This window comes from Astyanax mexicanus, chromosome 7 (assembly GCF_023375975.1).
Source record: "Astyanax mexicanus isolate ESR-SI-001 chromosome 7, AstMex3_surface, whole genome shotgun sequence".
NCBI lineage: Eukaryota > Metazoa > Chordata > Actinopteri > Characiformes > Acestrorhamphidae > Astyanax > Astyanax mexicanus.
In genome coordinates this window covers 38,663,649-38,686,583 of record NC_064414.1, presented here as the reverse complement: position 1 = coordinate 38,686,583, position 22,935 = coordinate 38,663,649, and the positions used below count along the sequence as shown (strand labels likewise).

Below are 22,935 nucleotides of genomic sequence, written 5' to 3'. Positions count from 1 at the left end.
CTCTGGATTATAATCAACAGGAAGATGGATGATCACAAGCCATCAAACCAAACTGAACTGTTTAAATTTTTGCACTAGGAGTGGCATAAAGTTATGCAAAAGCAGTGTGTAAGAATGGTGGAGGAGAACATGCCAAGATGCATTAAAATTGTGATTAAAATCCAGGTTTGTTCCGCCAAATATTGATTTCTAAACTCCTACTTTATGAATATGAACTTGATTTCTTTGCATTATTTGAGGCCTGAAAGCTCGGATCTTTTTTGTTATTTCAGCCATTTCTCATTTTCTACAAATAATTGCTCTTAATGACAATATTTTTATTTGGAAATGTTATCCATAGTTTATAGAATAAAACAACAATGTTCATTAAATAGCAAAACCAGTGGTCTTAATATAGTTTGTTCATAACCAAATCTATATGAAATTGTTTTAAATATAGTAAAGTGTAAATGAAATAAAGGATTTTTCACATTTATGAAGCTTCTAGACACTGTACTCTAGTAATAAACACAGACAGACTGCATTATACGTAAACTGCATATTTATTTTCCGAAGTACAGCAATTGATACAATTTGTTATTACCTCATTTCACTCCTGTCTGAATATCTTTGTCTATTGAGAGTCTTAAAGCTGCAACAGATCCGTCCACATAGCAAACGGGACAGCTCACAGTACTGCTGCAGTACTGATCTGTACATGGCATCTTTATAACAGAAGAACAGCTTAATATTTACATAAAATGATTTTGCAAAAGCAATTAGTACTGTAGCAATCAACACTGACTTATACCAGTCAAAATTCAGTTTGATTCAGCCCAAAGATGATTAAAATACACTATATAAACAAACATCATGAAATGTTCTATGAATCAAAGAAGGACCAGCTTTGGCTTCCTTAAGAACAACACCTTTTATGGCACTCTAACCTTGGTAATCAGATACTGGAATTGGGAATGACGTTCCAGTTAAAAATTCAGTTTTTTTTTTCACCATTTATCAGTGTTTTATGACTAATCCAGTCAAAATATTTCCCTCTTTTCACGTCCCAGGTTATCCTTTTTAGCATGGTCCCAGTTTATAACAGTATATGTATTATACAGTATTTTGCGCATCCAAACAACATTAAAACATGTCTACAGATAGAAGTTGGACAGTACTATGTGTCAGACTGATTTAATGAGACACACATCGATAGAAGTTCTAAACTGTATAATCATTCTGATTTTACTACTGCTGATGCAGTGGAGCCATCCTGGATTCTTCTGGGACTCAGCATTGGAACACAGCATTATTTCTTACAGAGTTTATGTCACCGCCAAAGACAGATCATACAGTAACTGGAGAAGGACATGGTAATAACACACTGACAGCATTGAACCACCTATAGGCTAGTGTCAGAGACCTTTAAGACAACATTCCTTTACAGAAAACTCAGAATTTGGGACCATCGATTCTTTGAACCATCGATTCACACTTGCAGTTTACAGTAATCACTTTCAGGAAACCCATTACCCATTCAACTTCACCTCACTGTCTTTATATACAACACCATCCCATACTCAGGTACACTCTAATGGTAGACATCAGGAACAGCTTCTTTTTCAGGGTGAGGATAATAGAGCCTTTTCAACGAACAAACATATATCAACCATTTGTTCTAATTTAAATGAAATCAGCTATTTTCTGTATCATTGTAAGATATTAATTAATGTTATTACTAAATATTAAAGCACATTTTTGTTTTTTAACGTAAAAAAATAAGAAACAAGAGCTGATTTCTCTCAAAAGGTAGAAAATACGGTTATTCATTGGAAGGGCTCAATTCAGCTTCAGTACAGACATCAGGTTTGGTAATGGTGGTCTTATACATAGATACTCCAGGGTCTACCACTGCTTATCTGGTGAAACATTAATCTCTCTCTCTCTTTTTCTCTCTCTTTCTCAATTCAGTGTGTCTCTCTTTTTTTCACATGCTCACATGTCCCATATCAACAGGTGACTGACTGATCCAGTTCATCTGATGTGGGTGACCTTATCAATTATTTACCTCAGGATAATGCTCTGCAAATGTATAACTTACAGTTGACAAGACTGTGCTGCTGATCAATGAATATCCCTATCTTCAAAATGGCAACTTTACAGGAGAAGCAAAACACCTTCTTTACTTTCAGTAGAAGTTATTGGAACAATATTTTATTCTATGTAATTTAGGAGCAATTCTGTTGGTCCATTTATTAAGAAATCCTGTGATTTACATTATTCAAATGATATAGGTATATGTTTTTGCGTGGCAGCGACAATATGCATAATTTGAATAAGGTAAGACTGGTCAATGTACATATATGACAATGTAATTTCTAAAAACAGCACACTGATTGTAAATAAAACCCCTAAACTGATATTCACATATTAAAAGCTATTGTTTTCTGTTAAGGCTTTCTGAAAATGAACAGAACTCACATAAGGCGCTATTATGATCACCAATCTGTAATTTCATCAAAAAAATGTTATGAACTTCACATTACATTCTTCAAGTCTCACATTTCTGAACAATATTCCACCCATTACCAGCATCACGGATCAGCAGCCATTTCCTAATATCACACAAATCTAACATCCTCTTTGGACTAAACGGTTCGCTTAACATCTGGCGTGACAAGGTTTGTTATGACCTCTCAGAAGGCCCAGTCATTTCAGCTGGTCTGGCGAATCCTTGCTTAGCCATTCAGCCGAGTGACCATGACCTCATGGCGTACTCTGAAGTGGAGTATGCTGAAGCCCAGGATGGTCTCATAAAGTAAACAGGAGAGACTGAACTGCAGGAACTCTGTTACACAGCTGTTTTTAAAACAGGTCATCCCTTGACTTTATAGATCAATGAAAATAAAAACAGATGCCAAAACAACCGTGCATGAAAATATGTTTGTATTCTAAAATTTACTCTCTTTTTTTTGTTGGATAGGGATTTAACACTTCAGTAACTCTTGAGTAAACAAGCCTTGGACCCTTGCCAACAGGAAAACAGGATAGTCTTAGGAAGGCCAGTCATCCATTTCATTTAATTAGGATTTCGCAACGTATTTACGGCAAAGGAAACAGCATAAATATACAATTTGCTGGGACCGCCCAAGAGGATTTTGCAATTTCACAGTGTAGGCTGGGTAGTCCGGACGGAAGGGGAAAGCATCAGGGACTTCTTACTGCATTAGTGTTAGCGAGAGGCACCCTGCATAGTGAAAAGCTCAACGTTAAATTAGGTCTTCCAGTGTGTAACTGGATTCTGATGAAGCCCTTTAAAGCTAACTCGATACTGAAAATGAATTAAATGCTTTGTTACACCTAAGATTCTATTATGTAGCTCTTTGTGAAGAAGGAGAACAGATGAAGAAAGGATGGATGGAAAAACATGGCTGCTCTGATCAGGGGTTAAACTGCTTGAACTGCTTAGAGAAATTTCATACTCTATTTTGTATGTGTGCATGACTGTATGACTGCCCACATATGAAATGGCATTCTATGCTGGTTGAACGCCTCAGTGCCCGATTTAGTTGGTTGTTTCTGGTTGAGAGTATGCTGTGCACAATTGGCTGCCACTTCTGACCAGTGTGTGTGTGTCTGTGGATGAGTGCTGAGTGTAAATGGTTGTGTGTAAAACATGTTTTCAAAGTGCCCTCGCGTGCCTAGAAAGGCTCTATTTAAGTGTAACTTCATTCATTCTTTCATAAAGTGTACACAGGCAATTTACTCAAAAGAAGAATGCCTTTCCATTTTGCTCTTTTAACAGATGCATCAGTGTAGTCAAAAATGTACAGCTAATATTTCCATTTCACTCCTTTCAGGCTTCTGTGCTCTGTCCCATTTCTAAGTTCCAAGAAAGATCTAGATGCAGTCTCTCTCACCTCCCTCCCCAACCCAGTTGAGTCCAAAAACACACACTCAGACCTTCCTCTATGCCAGACAGCAGTATTTCCTCCACCAGGACTTAGACAGTTTCCTCATCTTATCTGGTGTACGTTTGGTCAGTCTCTGCTGATGATGGCTGTCCATGTGCTGGATGCTGGCCAATATGGCTGCATCGAAAACCTCCTTCAGGTTCTTCTGGGTCAGTGCTGAGCACTCCATATAAGACACAGCTCGCACCTCCTCAGCACACATGGCGGCCTCCTGGGCCTCAACCGGGCGCTCCTTGTATTTAGCCAGCTGGATGAGCACTTTAACGTCCTGTCTGAGGTCCACCTGGGTGCCCACCAACAGGATGGGGGCACGTGGACAGTGCCTGCGGATCTCTGGGATCCACTTTTCCCGAACATTCTGAAAGGAGGACGGCGAGACGACGCTGAAACACAGCAGAAAGACGTCTGCGTTGGTGTAGCACAGAGGCCGCAGCTTATCAAATTCATCCTGCAGGAGAAGAAGAAATTACAATCAGTGATAAAATAGAGGAAGAGAGGGGAAACTGTATTTCTTAACTGTCAAAAAATGATAACTGTACAGCACAAGACAAAATGTTCTTTAATGTTTGAGTGTGTTTGGTACCAATTGGCTCATTTAGCTGACACTCTTATTTAGAAATGTTCTTGTCTTTTGACTTGGGTAGCAAATAGTGACATATATGACATATCATATAAACAGTATTTATAAAGCTAATAAAAGGAGATATGGTGAAGTAAATGACATCATCTTGACACACAAACCCTTAAGTTAACCCTTAAGATTCTGCTCATCACACGGCTATAAAAAATCATTCACTGGTAATGGAGTTTGGACCTCAAATCCCTAGAAGCCTTCATTAAAAGCTTGTGGTGCCATTAAGATAAAGTGATGTTTCACACTTTCGAAGCTAAGCACTGAAGCAGAACAGCACAGATTATTACAGATAATGTGCACTATTACTTTAATGATCAGTTTTAGTAGATATGTTTGCTCACAGACATGAAAGACAGAATTAGAGCTGTTGATGTCAGCAGTCATTCACATTGACTGTAACTCATGTATCTCTGCCTTATGGCGCTCATTAAAGTTATATAAAAGGTCATAAAAGTTTGATCAGCTGTTCCAGCATAAGTGGATATCGCTCCTACGCTGCTGCCCTCCACGTCACAATCACAATCATTGAGATTTCTTCTAAATGAAGCTTGGTAATGCTGATACACTTTAACCCACATTGGCCTCCAACATCAATCAGCAGGCTTATCTACAGTGCCGTGTCTTTAATCCTCTCAAGTGCCACGTTTCAAAACACAAGTGGCAAGCTGATTCCATATCTCCACCTTATCCGGGCTTGTGATGTCCGCCAGCAGCGAGTGAGATAAAGTTGGAAGGCAAAACGAGCCTGTGCTGTTTATGAACGTAGCCTTCCATCGCTTTCACTCTTCCTCAAAGAGTCCAAAACTGGAACAGGCTCAGATGTCAAAACTCATTTCCTGCCGGATCAGTTAATTGGGTACTTCCCACCACAACAGAAAAAGTCTCTATGATTCATACCAGAGTATAAAGAATAAAGTTTTTATTTAATTAAAAAGTTAATTAGTGTTTGCACTAAAGATAATCATAGGCTTTCATTAAAATGTAATATAAGATTACACTGGCAAAGTGATGGGTTCAGATTAATAGACAAAGATGAGTTTATCATTTCCACATGTTTGTCACATTGTGTGTAATTACTTTGGGAAACAACTTTGTGCACAGACTGCATTTCATCTTTATACACAGTAAAATCATAATATTATGACCACCTCCTTGTTTCTACACTCACTGTTCATTTTCCAAGCTCCACTTACTATATAGAAGTACTTTGTGGTTCTATTATTACAGACTGTAGTACTTTTGTTTCTCTAGATATTTTATTATTTTCAGTTCATCCTGTTTTTCAATGGTCAGGACAATACTAATAAGCAGTCATTATAATTGAGTGGTTGGTCAGTCTCAGCACTGCACTGACACTAACATGGTAATGTTATAGAGTTGTGGTGGTACATATGAATCAGACACAGCAGTGCTGCTGGAGTTTTTAAACAATTTATTCACTCACTGTCCATTCTATAAAATACTCCTACATAACTGGTTCTTCTTGGTGATACACAATTTATGCTGGTCATCCTCTAGTCCAGGGGTCAGCAATTAAGTTTGGCCGCGGGCCAGATATTTTCCAAGCCATTATGTGGCGAGCCACAATAAAAAATTCTGTTTTGGAAAATTAAGTCTAATGGGATGGAGTGCTACAGTAGTAGTGCTACTAGTAGCTCTCCAGCCCAGAGGGTTGTTGAACCCAACACACCGCTCCTCACGCGGGATCAAACCAGTGTCATCAGGGTCACAGTCCAATACACTATCGCTGCCCCGGGTTAGTGAATTGGGACAGAGTATGGAAAAATGCATTATAAGGAGATAGGGAGCCCAAGAACTTGAGAAAAAAGGTAGAACGTTAAAAGTCAGGCCAGGCGTGACAGAGAGATTAGGGAGAAATTTAAACAAAAGCTTGACAGAGAAGCATTTTTTTTTATTATCATTTATTATAAACAACCTCACATGCCAGATGTTTAATCAGTTTAAACCAGCTTCATCAGTGGTAACAGGGTGCTGCCAACAGGACACTACTGGCTGCATATTATATCTGGTTGGTGGACTATTCTCAGTGCAGCAGTGACAACGATGGGTTTAAAAGCTTCAGCAGCACTGCTGTGTTTGATCCATTTATACCAGGACAACACACAGACACATCACAACCATGTCAGAGCCTCTGCAGCAGTGACAATGACCTACCACCCAAATAACACCTGCTCTTTCGGTGAAGGCTGAAAGGAGGATAATACATTATTTTGAGAAACATCGGGCTCCAGAATGGTCAGAGGAGTTGATAACTTGGGCCGAGGGATGATAGAAACAAGTACGTGGTCATAATATACCTATGGATACCTGTGTACTGAATTGAATGACTTTAGTGTATGACTCCAGTCTTCAGCCTATCTGTGTCCTAATTTCCTTTAAACGTATTGGATTCCGTTAATTCTCTTCTTAAGCAGAGAAAAAAACCCTATGAACTCAAAAAGAGAGCCAATACTCTTTCCTGATCTAGACAGCAGCGCACCTCCACATCCCTCTTGGCGAACTTCCCCGCTGACTCTCTCTCCAGGCGGCTCCACTCCTTGAAAACACTCCGGGTCTCACATTTCCACTGACTAGCCCCAGCTGTGCCTCAACTGAAACTAGGTCTGCTTTTTTCCCCGGATCAGGACCAATTTATCACAATTAGAGAGCTTCCCATTTGCAGTCCCCTAGAGCTTATGCCTCCCTCCCACACAGCCAGAGACAGCTGACGTATCGGACTGGTTAACCTCCTTTCTCTCACTCCCCTGGATGCAGCTGAAAAACCTGATCTGTGTTGAAAAACTCTTGAGGAACTTTACAAAAAAGCCCTAATCATGACTCAGCAAAACAAACCTGAGCCACCACTTCGCTCTTTACTCACCCTACTCTAACTCTACTCATGGCCAGTCAGGTCTGATTACAATATGATTTGTGAGGGATTTTGTTCACTTGTCCTTCTTCCTTTGCATCTTCAGAGAATCAACAACTGGTTTATAAGTAGGGCTGTAAGATTAATCATATTTTTATAGGCATCCCAATATGAGTTTTAATGACAAATACATTGAAAGAGCTGCCTATTCACAATGTAAATAACAGCAAACTGCATTAATATTGCGTTATTTACACGTAGAAACAGAACAAAAGAAGGTCTTCATGCTGTGGACTTTGATCACATGACATAACAAGGCTGGAGGCAGAGCGAGGCGGAGTGAGGTAGATTGAGGAACAGAACCACAGTAATTGCTTACACCAAACTACTTCTTAACCTGGGAAAATGAGTGCAGTGCTGAAAAAAACCTTAAAGGAGTTCAAACTAATTTGGAATCATCATTTATTGAGTTAACAACAATATTGTGATATCTAATAGGGTTATTAAATACTGCATTTGTTTTCCACCCTATTTAATATGTCTTACATGAGGTTTTATCAGTTAAAATGTTCAGTTATGCTCATCATGCTCATCTATTACGGCATAGTGGATATCACCACTTCGCCCTCCACATCACATTCATGATCATTCAAATTTACACTAAAAATGCTTGTAAATGCTGATAAAATTGCAAACAGATACGGTTCTACCCATGGTCAGTCAGGTCTGATCACAACATGATTCATGAAGATTGTTTTTCACTTGTTCTTCCTCTGCATCTTCGGAGAATAAACAACTGGTTTAGGAGCTTACAGAACGTAAATCACGGCTGAAGTCAGCAGGTTCACGTAAACACTGTGTGTCATTTGTTTACACCACGACTGGGACCGGGGCCACACAGAGATAGGAGCGGCCTGTGTGTAAACTCGGTGTGTGTGAGCTGATGGGAGTTGTAATGAGGAAAGTGAAGCACTGACCTGGCCTGCAGTGTCGCACAGCTGGAGTTTCACAGGCTTGCCGTCCACAGCCACCACCGCTGCAGGGGAAAACACACCCAAATTAGAGAGCACATCCCATTAGGACCCCTCACCACCTCACACACTGTGCTCTGGTGCATGAACTGTCATATGGGTCATCAAGGAAAACAGAGTGAGCCGATATTGATTATGTCATTTTAGTCATTTACAGATTCTCAGCAGTAGTAACAGCTAAAGCTAAAACAGTTTAGCATAGATGTATGTGTTTGGGACAGCTTAAGAATCTGAATTATACCTTTTTAATTTTTTTAATTTTTTCTAACCCTAGCAAAATAAAATGAGCCATTTAAATAGAATAACACTGATTATGACCCTTCTTTTAAAAACAGCCTCTGTAGCTTTTGCCAGAGTATGGTTGGTATTAAACATATTGATGCCCCACTTAAGATCAGTATAAAATATCTGGCATTACCACAAGGGTATTTTTATTATAGCATACTTAGCACCAAGGTCGTTTAACATACTTCTGCTAAGTGTCTGAATTAAAGATTTGCTAGGTGTCTTCACATACAGACTAAAGACCAAGAGTGCTTAAATTAGTACTTATATTGCAGCTATTAAATGCTGTGTTCATCACTTAATTTTACGTTTAGGAGCAGTTTAGTATATGAGCATTATGCATTCAGGTATACATACTGAATTATTTGTGTATTTAGTTGGTATATAAGCCTGATGTATCTTTTCGATTCTATCTTCTACAAACAAGCTTAGGATATTTTCTGAGTGACCAGTGAAGCATTTAGAGCATGTAGTTAGTTTGTTCTGGATAAAAACATCTATTACATGCCTTATAAATGTAAATGTAATGTAAATGTAATGTAAACAGTGTAAAACTATTTAAAAGGGATATTGTGAACACATTATAATGAATGACATCCTAGGCATTATGTTTTATACTGTATATGCCTTCATGAAAAAGATCTGTAATACAGCATCAATTGCATGAAGACTTATATTACTACAGGTCACCACAGGACACAAGACAAGTGTTGGAGACTTGGAAACAGTATGCTACTACTCAAGGAGTAGTATACAGAAATATTTCTTTATTATATAATGTTTAATATGGGAAAAAATATATATATAAACACTACTGGTCAAAAGCTTTAAAACACCCCCATATTTTGTACAACACACAGAAAATGTAGTATTTCATCATAGTAAATAGAAAAAGACACATAAACACAGGTAGCTCTGTAACTGTTCAAATTATTTTCTTTACAGAAATTACACATGAAGCCAGAGAGTGATGAGTATTGTTTCTTACACCTGAAAAGACTCTCTAGAACTTGGTACAGAAGGAGGTCTGGCTGACCCACATGGCAAGTTCTTCAGCCTCTTGAAATCTAAGAACTGCTGAACTGCTTGATTTTTTGCATCAGGAGTGGCATAAAGTTATCCAAAAACATTGTGTAAGACTGGTGGAGGAGAACATGCCAAGATGCATAAAAACTGTGATTAGAAACCATGGTTATTGCACTAAATATTGATTTTGGAGCTCTGAATTTTAAGCTGTGCATCGTTTTTGTTATTTCAGCCATTTCTCATTTTCTGCAAATAAATGCTCTAAATGACAATATTTTTATTTGGAATTTAGGAAAAATGTTGTTGGTAGTTTATAGAATAAAACAACAATGTCCATTTTACTCAAACATATACCTATAAATAGCAAAATCAGGAAAAAAAACTGATTCAGAAACTGTAGTGGTTTCTTATTTTTTTCCAGAGCTGTATATAATAAAGTGGATGTATATCAGATTTATTATATGTAATTACCTGAGAAGTTATCAAAAGCAGTTGGGACATACTCGGTGGGGTATCCGTTGGTGGTGTAACTCACTATTAGACTGGTTTTCCCAACAGCTCCGTCCCCCACCAGCACACACTTCACCCTGCGCTCTGCAGCCGAGCCCCGGCGAGCCTTTTTGGACTGGTCCTTACTGCGGACCCGCCTGGGCGGAACCGGCGGTACTGCAGCCTCTGGGACGGGTTTATACTCCCCAACACCCTGCGGAGGCATCGCTGCTGCGGAGCCCTCACACAGACCCCTCTAACAGCGCCGGTTCATCCGCTTCCACTGTCTGCACCACTACATCACACTGCTGACTGACCTCCTCCAGAGGATCTGCAGATTCTCCACGTGCAGACAATATAAAACACCCGGTTTTACTGAGGTAAAAAAAAAACCTCTGACTTAAAACAGGTGAGAATAAACTCCAAGCTCTGCTTCAGAAAGAGGACCCTGCTCCACTCCTCCTGCTCTGCTCTCTCATCTGATCCAGCCCCTGAGCTATACTCCAACACAATGACATCATCCACAGAGAGAGGGAGATCTCAGCCTCATCCAGATCACATGCACACTATATACACCCCTCCACACTGAACACACACAGGAGGAACTGAGACTCTCCGCCTGTTTAAAGACTGCTAATAAATTCAGCACATGCTACAACGGCTGGACTGAGATGGAGACTCAGTGGTGGGCAAAGTACATCTTGTACCTTTACTCCCTTAAGACCTCCACTTGAGTAAATACATTTACAAAAGGACTTGCCTTAAATTATAATTAAGTACCCCCACCCCTCCCTATTACTATTATTATAGACATAATCAACTTCTTTTATGTAGAATTACTATTTCAATATCATGTAATTTATTAGCCTGAAACTAATACTTATTAGAATAATCATAAACACAAACCACCACCTTTTCATGCATTTTATGCATCTTCTTAATACAACTAATTTAATCGTGTATGTTTAGTGTTATAACATTGACAGACAGACAGACAAACAGACAGATAGATAGATAGATAGATAGATAGATAGATAGATAGATAGATAGATAGATAGATAGATAGATAGATAGATAGATAGATAGATAGATAGATAGATAGATAGATAGATAGATAACCAATTCTTATTTTTTATTTATCTATATATTTTGTATTTTGTTTTGCATTTTGAATAGTATATTATAGAGATGTTTTCCCATTGTACCGGGCAGTCACTTTAATGCACAGTATATAACTGTAAATGATACATTAACTTTTATTTGATTCTAATTTTAATGTCCAGTATTAAATGCAAAGCCTCTACATCACAAAAAGAAAGGTTTAGCTCAAGTAGGCCACCTTGTGGACATGCAACTAAATTAAATCTCAGTGAAAAAAAAGTTTAAAGGCTTTTAAAAAACAAAATAATTTTTAGTTTCATCTTCATATCAATTTTTTTCAGGAGATAAAAAGGAGATATCTATAAATAAATATGATGCATAATGTTTATGATGTACAGATAGCTGGCTACAACTCCAAACCATGCAGCGCGTTTCTATTGAATATTCTATTCTTTTCTTTTAAAAGCTTCTACAGGATTCACAGAAAGTTACTGTAAAATTCCTTGAAATCACTGCAAAGTACAGCGTATGTTTATCGTGTTTTTATGAATATTTAGTAGCTAAAACTACTGTAGCTTGTGTAACAGAGGCGGACCCTTTTCCTCGTGTCTCTTGTTTTACCCGGACTGTATTAGGGCGGTGCAGGTGAAGCACGCTGTGTAGTGGAGGGTGTGTTGTGCTGAATATGGCTGAATGTGTTTGTGACTCTGAAGGGGAGACCGGGGTAGTTCTGGGGTTTCTGGAGGAGACAGAGCCCTGGCGGCTCCGCAGCCCTCAGTTCCCCAGTAAAGTGGGGGGGAGGCCGGCCTGGCTGAGCCAGCTGCAGCTCCCTGCCCCCGCCGAGCTGCTGTGTGAGCGGTGCCGCCTGCCCCTCGGGTTCCTCCTGCAGGTTTACGCTCCGGTTGTCGGATGTGAGCGAAGTTTCCACCGCACTCTGTTCGTGTTCTGCTGCAGGACCCCGGCCTGCTACACCACAAACGACAACAGCTGCTTTAAAGGTAAAGTACGGAGCCCCTGATGTGACATCTTAAACAATAATAATGCGTGGCCACAACTTGATAAACTTATTAATGCGTGGGAACAAGATAATTGAGTCATGTGCAGAGCTGTCAAAAGTATTCACCTTCATTTAGAGGTATTGTTACTAGGGTTTAGAAATACTTCTAAAGAAGTCGAAGTAGGGGTGAACGATATGGCCCTAAAATAATATCATTATATTTTTATGGTATTTTTGTGATAACAATACTCTTGGCGATATGACAAAACACTGAATTAAAAAAAATATTTCAAGAATACACTACTGCAACAAAATTAAACTTAAATTTTATTATTGCATACGATATATGTTACACCTCTAACTGAGAGATTAAAAATTTTAATAATTTTATTCTCATTCAATGAAATCTCTATTTTCACACCATTAACAAGTTCAAAGTAGCTTTACACTTCATTGCTAGAATTTCGAAGGCTCTGATATTTAAAATGAGGCACTGAGAGCTTCGAAACTGCACAGGTAATTTATTAAAAAAAACACTGTTTATACACACAGTACATTGAGCTAGTTAAGACTGCCGGATACAATAAAGCTTTTTGAAACTTTTTGAATGGTAAAACTTTCACATCAGTAATGGTAACCCTAACAGAAAACAGATAAAAACAGCACTTATTAAGAAGCAAAACACCGAATTACTGTTTTCTGTCTCCTCAGTGTTTAGAAGTCAGTTACCAAGGAAAAATGACTTTTACCCCTATGATCCCCCACCTGAGGAGGAGCCTGCTGACAGTGGGGACGAACATCGCATACTGAGCTCTGGAGTTAAGCTATGTTGGGTTTGTGGCTGCCCTGGACAGAAAGCCTGTTCACGCTGTCATTCAGTTACATACTGCAGCAAGGAGCACCAGACTATCCACTGGAAGCAGCATCACAAGAGAAAGTGCTGTACTGAAGGTGAGAGTTTAAAGCTGCTGGATAATAGATGCAGTTTAAGCACAGTTTTTATTTAGTGCATTTACATGCACTTTAAAGTGCATTCATAGTCAGTTATGGTCTTATTAAAGTAGTCAAATAAACAAAAGACTCAGATTTCTTAGATTGGAGTAAGGTCTAAACATCAGATTAAGAAACACTGGGGACAAACACTTTTGAAGGTTCTCTGAAATGAAAGAATTTAAATAATATTTAACTTCTAGCTGACATTCATATTGCAACTCAGTGTACAGTAATTGACTAATCAGATTATTAAGTGCATGTAAACACTCAGTGTTTTTAATAATCTTGGACACATTACTGTCTAGTAGGGGTATCTCGCGGATCTTAATACTCCTAGACATAATCACAAATTATCTCCCACTTTTCTGTCCTCAACTGTTTATCAGGAGCTTCTTCTGCTTTAGAAGAACACAATCCCTTCCTGTTTCCTGAATGGGAGCTGGTTACAGAGCCTGAGGAACTACCAGTAAAAGATGAAGAATCACAGAATGAATCTTCAGAAGGAGCAGGGTGTGCTTCTTCAGGTAATTTAGACACAATTTTGAAATGATAACATTTAGACCAGTTTAGGAGGGAATCATTGATTACACTGATCTTTTTCGCAGAACTGGAGGAGACAGAGTTGGAGAGCATGGCCCTTCATGAAACCCAGGAGTCTAAAGTCTTTCAGAATTTTAAGAAGTGCATAGCTACAGAACCAGAACAGGTTAGTGACAACACTCACTTTCTAAAAGTACATTTGATGATTTACCATGTCTTGTAATTTTCACTCAAAATAAACTGGTTGTGCCTAATGCGTTGATTCCCTGTTTCTAGGTCTTGCGATACTGTAGAGCAGGATCTCCACTTTGGGTGTCATCTAAGCATGTGCCCAGTAAAGCAGATATACCAAACTGCCAATGTGGTGCCCAGAGAAACTTTGAATTTCAGGTAATTAAGATAGATTTCTGTTGTCTTTTCATTCATTTATATAATTGTATGTCCCCTTTAATTTTAATAAGTGTAATGACATTTTGGAAAATGCTGTAATTTCAGATAATGCCCCAGTTGCTGAATCACCTAAAAGTGGACAGGACAGATGCCAGTATAGACTGGGGAATGCTGGTCATCTACACATGTGTAGACAGCTGTGACCAAGGCAACAAATACTCACCAGAGTTCATCTGGAAACAAGACATTTCAGAGGATCGGGCTCATTAACTCCACAATGTAACAAAACATACATCACTTATCAATATTTATAATCTTGTTCATAAAAGGTTATTTGAAACTAAGAAAATGGTGTGTTTTTTTATTTGGGTTGAGTATTGATAAGAATGCATAATGCTACAGGTGTTAGGAATTCATATTTTGCAATTAATTACAGGGTTCATACATGTTTTAACCAATACATTTCCATGATTTTTGAAGCCTTTAAGGCAAATTTTCATGAACATACAATTTTAAATCAGTGCAGACTTGGACAATAAATCCAAAAATCAACTAAAACTATAATTAAAATTGATTATAGTTGGTCTAAAAGTAATCAGTAAATGTTGACACAATCTTCTTTAATAAAATGTGTGTCAGAGCTCCATTGTGTGGGGCTAAATTACTGAAATAACTCTAAAAAACTGAGCTGATGTATTTGTCAGCTCAAAATAGATTCTCTATTGATAAGCTGCAACACAAAGATTTGTAGACCAGATTTTAATGACTTTTCCTAAACTTTCTGGGCATTTTTATTTTTCCCAAAACTTATCCAGGCCTAGAAATTGCTATTTTCAAATTTCACAACTTTTCCAGGTTTTTCATGACCGTACGAATGCTGTAACTACAATAATGTAAGCAAGGAGATTGATCTATAAAGAGTCTTAGGACAAAATAAAATATAAAAATACTAGTCTTTACTAATTAATACTAATTTAACAATGTATACAGTATTGCAACATCTTCCACAGGACAAAGTAGATAAAAAAAAAGTAGACTGTATGGACCTATACCATCAGAAGGACAGCAACACACATACAACAAGCATTTTAAATGGATAAGATTTATTTGCCTGTGTTTCAAAGCAAATGTACAACTGAGGCAGAAAACGTTACATTAGCAGTGCTTTACAAGAGGCTATGTAACCCGTATAATGAATGCACAGTAAATGTTGTCCCAACAAACCAAATTTCAGGCTCTTTGCTGTTCCAAAAAAACAGACGTATAGGGACTAGGACCTTAAAGTGTTTACCTGTGCCCTTTTTAAAAGGCCACTGCAAGGAGCACCAAAATTAAGCCAGCTGTTGTAAATTTGTTGAGCCAGTGCTTCCTAATGTCTAAATTCATTATAGGGGTTAGGGCTGCATGGAAGACTCACAGTATTTCAGTAAGTTACATTAAAATAACAAGAAAAATGTCGCATTCAGACTAAACAAACAAGCCAAAGCATAGTCAAAGCCAGATTTGAACAATCACACTACTCAGTGCATCAACTTACTTGCAACTCTGCATCTGAAAGAGTGTCAACTGTGATCCTGACATTTCTCTTGTAAGGTGACAGTCTTAGCACCTCTCAGGACTGCTGAGAGTAACCTGCCTATTTATTAAAGGAATGTGTGGTATAATACAAATAGATGGCATAAACAGTAAAACCAATATAGAATTTGTATAAGAACATGGACTGTGACGGCCACAAATTGCTGAATAAAAAAAAATTAAAAAGGTAATAAAAAGTTTTCCCATTTCACTGTAAGTGAAAAGAACAAGTCCTTATTTACATAATTAAAATTAAACTATAAGAGCAGATGTTGTAGTACTGCCAACAAGGGTAACAGGGAAGGTCCACCCAAATGCAATTATGTTGTCTTTCTGAATCCTTTTAAGATAGGGTAAATATTTTCAAATGCTTCATAGATTTCACCTCTGACCTTCGCACCTGCACACAAACCAGAAAAAAAACAAACAGAATATTAGATACTTCACATTTTAGGATTTGACAAATTAATGAAAGTTGATCAAAAGAAACTCACCTGTAAGTACAACTTTGCCGGAAACAAAAATTAAAAGGACAATTCTGGGTTTGATCATTCTGTAGATTAACCCAGGGAATAATTCAGGTTCGTAACTGCAAAAGAAGTCAAATTGTGCAGGGTTAGATAATTCTTTTCCAGGCTTTTAATAACATTAAAATAGTGATATTTAATGTAAAAAAAAAAAAAAAAAAAAACACACACCATAACCATTTTAAAATGTGACAAATCTGAAGACTTTTCTAGGTGAAGACAACATTTGAGGACAGAAAAACAGACCTGCTGAACTGTTGGTGGGTGAGAACCAAGCCCTCTAGTCGAATTGGGAACTTGACGTCACAACTTCCAACCATGTTTTGAATCTTGAAGTCCAGAAATTTTGCGGGGAATCCCAGTTTTTGTACTACTCGGGCATACTTTCTGGCTGCGAGGCGAGACTGTTCCTCACTGCACAAATAAAGATATAAAGGCACACAACAGCTACAGGTCAACTAAGATTTTTTTGCATTATTGAACAAGGAGTACCATTTTTCAACAATACAAAACATGAACCATACAGTGGAAACTGTAGCCATATGAAAATGAGAATGGAGCAGAACAGAGAGAGTGAGACAAAAGACAGAAAAAGACAAATCTTAGCTGTAATCTTGCTAGACAGAAAAAAAACTGACTTAGTGGAGCAGCAGCCACATAACTTTTAGGAATCCCAGAAATCACAACATACTAGGGTTGCAGCGGTAACCGGTTTCACGGTATACCGTGGTATTAAAATGCACGGTTATCATACCGTGTGTGTTTGCTTATTACCGGTAAAACACAAGCCAGCGGAGAAAGTCACCCGCGCATGCGCAACTCTGCTCCGCTTCAGCTACTCAGCACACAGCGGTGAGAACAGCAGAAAGTGCATCAGACTAGAGCTTAGATTCTCTGCCCGAACCAGACCTGACCCGAGGACCGACCCGAAATCGGGTCCGTTCGGGCCGAGATTTCCCACCACATTCCTCGGGCCGGGTCGGGTTGGGCTCCAGAAAATAGTCTGAGATGTAGGCATCTGTTTTTTAATTATATATTTTATTTTTAAATAAAGCTCTGGTGTGATAATCACAATGTTAATGCTAAGTAACCAATTATTATTGTTAATGAAAACGAACCAAATAACGAAAACTGAAAGTGAAACTTAACTAACTTATTTATAAGCGCTGTTTTCACTCCCGCAGTTCTACAGCGGGAGGTGTTGTGCCGATTCTGTCCGCGAAGCGGGAGTCGGATTGAGCAGGGAGTCGGATTCGGCATAACAGCGGCAGCGCGGCTGCACCTCGCGGTCCGCGGTGTTAGTTGTAAGCGCTCGCGCTAGCCGCAAAATACGACAGAAAACACTGAGAAACTGCAGAATTATGAATTGGACTAAAATGAGCACGAAGAGATAAAAGAGAACCTTTACCTGTGAGTAGCTCACATCAGAACACGCAAATCTCTCTCTCTCTCTCTGTCTCTCTCTCTCGCACGTGAACTTCTCCGCACTGTGTTTAGCTGTTCTTAAAAATCATTTTTATTAAATAATAGTTCTATGCTTCTATGTTAGTGTTAATTAACATAATTCTGATCATATTTCGCTCATTCAAACAGCCTGAAAACAGACTTGTAATCTTGTAATCAACAAGCTTGTAATCAATGTGGCCGTAGTCACAGCTAAAGGAGGAAATACATCAAACCTGTTCTCCCATCTCCGAGAACACCACCCCGCTGTGCAGCGCAAAGTATGTGTTCAGTTTATAATTTAAATCTGAACCTAAATAAAACCTCTTTGTAGTCGTGCACAACCCATGCGGTAAGCGCCCGCAAAAGCGCCGAGTTATCCGAAATTTGGGCACGCAGGTACAGGCGTGAAGTGCGTGCTACGATGGATTCACGTGTCCGTGTAAAGGTCCTGGCCGGACTGGATGTGAAAGACGCCATTCATTTACATGCGTTCATTTTCACATTCTGACGTGCCTGTTTTTCATATGTTGAAGGTTTTAAGTAGTGAAAGCCTTAAAAAGAAATCTCTATTGTGAGGATCATGTCAGAAATAAATCCCCTCTTTCTGCAGTATCTGGTTATATACCAACTTTTTTTTATATATATATACACTCTTAATGCCCTTAAGAGTAGTGGAAAAACATGGTTTCCTTCACCTGATGGTGTAGTTTCTACAATAAATAGTTAATTGAACAAAAAACCTTTGTTGTAATTTCTTTAAGGGTCAGTTTAATAATATATGTAACAAACTGTGATACCGTGATAACCGTGATACCGCGGTATTTTCCGAGACGGTTATCATACCGTGAAAATCTCATACCGTTGCAACCCTACAACATACAAAATACCTTATAGTAAATAAAATAATTCTTAATTGATTTTCATATCCAGTAAAACTTAAAGTAAGTAATGCATATAAATATAATTGAAAAAAAGATAAACTACTAATAAAACTTCCAATTCACACAAATATTAGGAATATTGCTCATTTGTGAATTCAATCATTAATTTATTTAATAACAAATAAAAATAGGCACCCCAGGCATAGTTTGGGGTATACTTATTCAGTTACACATTTAAAACCTGTGGCATTTTTCATTTGCAGATGCAAATAAACAAGGCAAATTCTATTTTTGATATAATCAAATATGACTGCAAATGTCCCTTACCTCTTAGCTCCTGTGCACACCATCTTGCCTGAACTAAAAATCAGAGCAGTTGTTCTGGGTTCTCGTATTCTCATGATGACGGCAGCAAAACGCTGAAAAGAAATAAACGCATTAAACTACAAGAAATTTTACATAAAAGCAAGCTGCTCTGCTACTGGAATTTAGAAACATGTCAGATGCTAAAAGAAGGCCCACCAATCCTCGTCGTTTATATTTTATTATATTTTTTTTATATTCTTAACTCCACTGATTACTTGAGATCAAGTCATTTTGGGGTGTCAGAGTAAAGCTTGAGAAGAATGGGCAAATCCCACGTCAGAGCCCATTAACAAAATAATTCTTAAATTATTTTTAGTCAGCACTGCTTCCAAGGGAGCCCAATCTTACACTTGGGTTTGACCTCGAGTGGCCTAACTAACTACATTGTGTTCCAAATGTGTTATGGGTGTGGTGTAGCTCCAAAACAGGTTTTTTGTAACAGATACAGCAATTTAACATGTTTGGCATTAGGTCAATGTGTAAAATATTGCTACAAATCTGTTAAATAAATATTAAATGTTGCAAGAAACAAAAACAATTACCTTAGGATTGTACTCAGCGTTTCTGGCTCGAAGTGCTATTGTCTTCAGGTCAAGTTTGCACCCCAAGTTTACCGTTGATACAATATTCCTTTAACATAAGGGGAGAATATGGATTTATAAATGACTAAAATCGCTAGGACAGAAACATTCTGGTAAATCATTGCACATTATCTCTATATCAATCAGTGATACAACAGAACTCACTGTAGTTGGGGGACAATGCCAGAACTCTCAGAGGCTGGTGTGGCAGGTGTAATGGGCGTCATGGGGGTTAAAGGGGTGGTGGTATACAGTGGGGTGTTGCCTGGTAGTACTGTGGTGGTTGAAACTGCTTGCGAGTGGTAAAGTTGGGGTGTCTGGCCTGATGTACCCACAATTCCACCCTGCTGTTGAGAAGCCTGTTGCTGCTGCTGCTGTTGTTGCTGCATCTGCTGCTCCTCTAGAAGTGACAGACTGTTGGTGTTCTGCACTGGTTGTGGTGTAAGCCCAGTGCCATACGGCATCATTGGGCTAAAGATGGGCATGCCAGGCGTCATAGCACCCTGCAGATGAACAGAAATCAATAATAAAGCATGACTTGTTCAGAATGATGAAGCCAGTGTTTACACTAGTTACATTTTAATGCTAAACTCAAATTGGCACTTTTTGCATGACTCATGTCTACGAGGATGGCAATATAAATTACATAATTTGTGCATTAAGGTTAAAAAAATAGTCAATATTATAAGTCCACAACTTAAAGGCATAGTTTCACATTTTGAAGGGGTTAATAAAACATTCATAAAAGTTCTTAACAGGTACATTTTCTACCATACATGACCCACAATGTGTGTAAAACTAGAGTGATTCATTCTGAATTATTTATGAGACTAAAGTCTGCAAGAGCAGAGACTGGGTATCTGTGTTAGCAATCTGTTCACCTGTGGAGACGACAGGCTTTGTGGAAACGGGGGCAAGCTGTTGTTCTGCTCCATGCTGTCCAGTTATGAACCCAGCAGCAGATTAACAATCTAGACAGAGGTGTGAGCAGAGATGGTGTTCAGATGTCCAGCTTTCTGTTATACAAAAAAAGAAAAGAAAAGCAGTTAGAAGACAGTAGATCAAGCAGCACAGTCAAATATTAAATGTAAAGCATCACAGCATGCACATGGCAAGGCAACAATAATTATCAGAGTTCAAGCTGGGCCTGATAGTTAGTGCCAGGTGGATGGGACATTTTATTTATGACGTTGTAATGGTATTTAACATTCTTCGATCCACATCAGCACGTGTACTGGGAACACACCGTAGAAGGCATTTTCACCCAAAGAAAACAGCACAGTAGATGGTAATGCTCGTGCCCAGCAGCATCTGAATGGAATTTTATATACCAATAATTTCTTCCAAATAAATACCAAACCATATTGAGTTTAGTTGGTATGTTTGCTATGATGTTACAAATGTTCTGTCTTCAATAAATACCTTTACATTGTGGTTTTGTATGTTTTTTTCTCTCTCAATTTCATTAAAAAAAAAAAACATTACTTCTACTTAGTTTCAGCTTTTTATTTCAGCTTCTCATCTTTCAAAAAACCCTATCCATGTAAATTCCTCCATGTGGATAGAGTAAATTTGATTGTGGCTGGATGAGAAGTACATGCATAACATTCCGAAATCCTGTTTTTTTACAATCCATCACACCTGCACATCAAGTCATACTCCAGCAAGAACTCAAGCTCTCACAATGTTCCACCTAAGCTCCTTTATTATATTAGCTTAATACTAAAAGGCATTCATTTTTTCAATTGACATATATGTGGATGAAACAGGCAGTCTAATGCATCCCATATTTGTCAACATTAACATTTTAATACGAGTCATTATTGCTTTATAGATAAATTTGTTTGAGGGGGTAGTGCACTATAGGACTCTGTGGCACAGATACTTCAAGTTTATATTTCTCTAGTATCCCTAGTATCTATACGTCTACCCGAGTAATGAATGTAAATAACAGACAACTTTGTTTAAAAGCACATCCATTCAATGTGTGTCAGATCAGAGAAAATTCATGTGGGTTTCAGGAAGTTTACAGAGTACCAATGAGCTCCTTTCAGACTCTCCCGCTAAGTGCAAACATTACCACAATAACACTCACTCATCCTCACAATCTCACAGCCCCGTGAAGAGAGCGAGAGAGATAGAGAGGCAGAGAGAGACAGGCAACCACAACTAACAACTGGACCTTCCATCATATCCAAAAATACATTTATTTTGGTATGGGGAGCTGTTTTAGTCTTAAAAATCACATCAGCAAGTTTCAGTGTAGATATCTTGAATTACTATGTCTACTGGTTAAAAACTTCATTATTGCTAGATGTGTGTAACTGGATTGTTTCTCCTATTGCTAAAATATTACGAATAGAGACGCTTGAGGCTCGTATATTTCTGTAATTATGTTTAGATAATTTAGCTAATGTAAACACACTAGCTACAATAACCTGCAAACGTATCAAAACCAATAGCTATTTTTTTCTTATTAAATGAACATACAAGCGAATTAAAGCTCGCAGAATTTAAGTGTAATTCATTTAACGCTAATTATGAAAAGCAAATGAGAAAGAGCGAATTTTTTTCCTGTAAGAAGCGTTGTTGAACAGAAATCAGGTCACAGTGAATGAATGGCGCTGTTCGGATATACAGCTACTGATTTTAACCAGAGTTAAAGCTCATATATTAATTAACCACTCAGCGATATAAACCCGCAGACTACACTAATCACGCAGCCCAAACTGCAGCTGGACAGCGCGTTAGACTCCAGGCAGCCCCGGTTAGATAAAGCGGAGGCTCGGCTGGGTCCAGGTTGCAGAAACCGCTGGTTAGCTCACTGTGCTAACTGTAGCCTGTCGTCGCTCCAACACTAACCCCCGCACTGGAACAACCAGCCGCTACAGTATCAGCACGGCAGAAGGGGCAGCCGGAGACCCTGAATATTACAATACACCCGTTAATCATTAAAACACTCAGAAATCAGATTAAACCCGCGTCTGATTTTACCTCCCCTCTCTCTGTGTCTCCGGGTGCGCGCAAAACACGGGACTTCACAGCAAGTTCCGCCAGCTTTACCAAACCACTTCCGCTGCTTTATATAATACGAGCACTAACCTCCACCCTCCCAAAAATAATATATAATGCATAATATAAATATGATATAAACGACTCTAATCGACCATTTAACTCCCAAAAATATATATATCCCCTCCTAAAAAATAAACATATATAATATAAATAAAATATAAACTACTCTAATCGAC

General features: G+C 38.4%; 3 protein-coding genes across 4 annotated transcripts; 1 reads left to right on the top strand and 2 right to left on the bottom strand.

Moving 5' to 3' along the window:
- Nucleotides 1-523: 523 nt before the first annotated feature.
- rhoua (ras homolog family member Ua) lies at nt 524-10,881 on the bottom strand. Its single transcript, XM_007248556.4, has 3 exons — nt 10,270-10,881; nt 8,434-8,492; nt 524-4,401 (listed from the first exon to the last, which is right to left on the bottom strand). Exons 1-3 carry the CDS (start codon nt 10,511-10,513, stop codon nt 3,949-3,951), a joined length of 756 nt encoding a protein of 251 aa, XP_007248618.1. The 5' UTR covers nt 10,514-10,881; the 3' UTR covers nt 524-3,948.
- A 1,123-nt stretch (nt 10,882-12,004) lies between these two features.
- Nucleotides 12,005-14,669, top strand: pdcd2 (programmed cell death 2). Of its 2 annotated transcripts, none has more exons than XM_022684653.2 (6): nt 12,005-12,386; nt 13,097-13,336; nt 13,783-13,902; nt 13,984-14,084; nt 14,195-14,308; nt 14,414-14,669. In XM_022684653.2, the coding sequence occupies exons 1-6, from the start codon at nt 12,074-12,076 to the stop codon at nt 14,576-14,578; spliced, it is 1,053 nt and encodes a 350-aa protein (XP_022540374.2). In that variant the 5' UTR covers nt 12,005-12,073; the 3' UTR covers nt 14,579-14,669. The 2 variants fall into 2 exon arrangements, with proteins under 2 accessions (XP_022540374.2, XP_007248619.2); XM_007248557.4 differs by having other exon boundaries at nt 12,006-12,386; nt 13,765-13,902; nt 14,414-14,667.
- A 725-nt stretch (nt 14,670-15,394) lies between these two features.
- On the bottom strand, nt 15,395-22,828 carry LOC103034133 (TATA box binding protein). Its single transcript, XM_007248559.4, has 8 exons — nt 22,679-22,828; nt 20,566-20,700; nt 19,850-20,187; nt 19,646-19,733; nt 19,065-19,156; nt 16,657-16,824; nt 16,378-16,472; nt 15,395-16,283 (listed from the first exon to the last, which is right to left on the bottom strand). Exons 2-8 carry the CDS (start codon nt 20,617-20,619, stop codon nt 16,204-16,206), a joined length of 915 nt encoding a protein of 304 aa, XP_007248621.3. The 5' UTR covers nt 20,620-20,700; nt 22,679-22,828; the 3' UTR covers nt 15,395-16,203.
- Between the last annotated feature and the right edge of the window lie 107 nt (nt 22,829-22,935).

Excerpts from the sequence above, each read along its gene's own strand:
- rhoua (XM_007248556.4), bottom strand. The coding sequence starts at position 10,513 with ATGCCTCCGCAGGGTGTTGGGGAGTATAAACCCGTCCCAGAGGCTGCA. Across the intron at positions 8,493-10,269 it reads TGCTTTTGATAACTTCTCAG|CGGTGGTGGCTGTGGACGGC; the intron begins GTAATTACATAT and ends TTTCCCCTGCAG. Across the intron at positions 4,402-8,433 it reads TGTGCGACACTGCAGGCCAG|GATGAATTTGATAAGCTGCG; the intron begins GTCAGTGCTTCA and ends CTTCTCCTGCAG.
- pdcd2 (XM_007248557.4), top strand. The coding sequence starts at position 12,074 with ATGGCTGAATGTGTTTGTGACTCTGAAGGGGAGACCGGGGTAGTTCTG. Across the intron at positions 13,903-13,983 it reads AGCAGGGTGTGCTTCTTCAG|AACTGGAGGAGACAGAGTTG; the intron begins GTAATTTAGACA and ends TCTTTTTCGCAG. Across the intron at positions 14,085-14,194 it reads TAGCTACAGAACCAGAACAG|GTCTTGCGATACTGTAGAGC; the intron begins GTTAGTGACAAC and ends CCCTGTTTCTAG.
- LOC103034133 (XM_007248559.4), bottom strand. The coding sequence starts at position 20,619 with ATGGAGCAGAACAACAGCTTGCCCCCGTTTCCACAAAGCCTGTCGTCT. Across the intron at positions 16,825-19,064 it reads GTGTGCACAGGAGCTAAGAG|TGAGGAACAGTCTCGCCTCG; the intron begins GTAAGGGACATT and ends TTATTTGTGCAG. Across the intron at positions 16,284-16,377 it reads CGGCAAAGTTGTACTTACAG|GTGCGAAGGTCAGAGGTGAA; the intron begins GTGAGTTTCTTT and ends GTTTGTGTGCAG.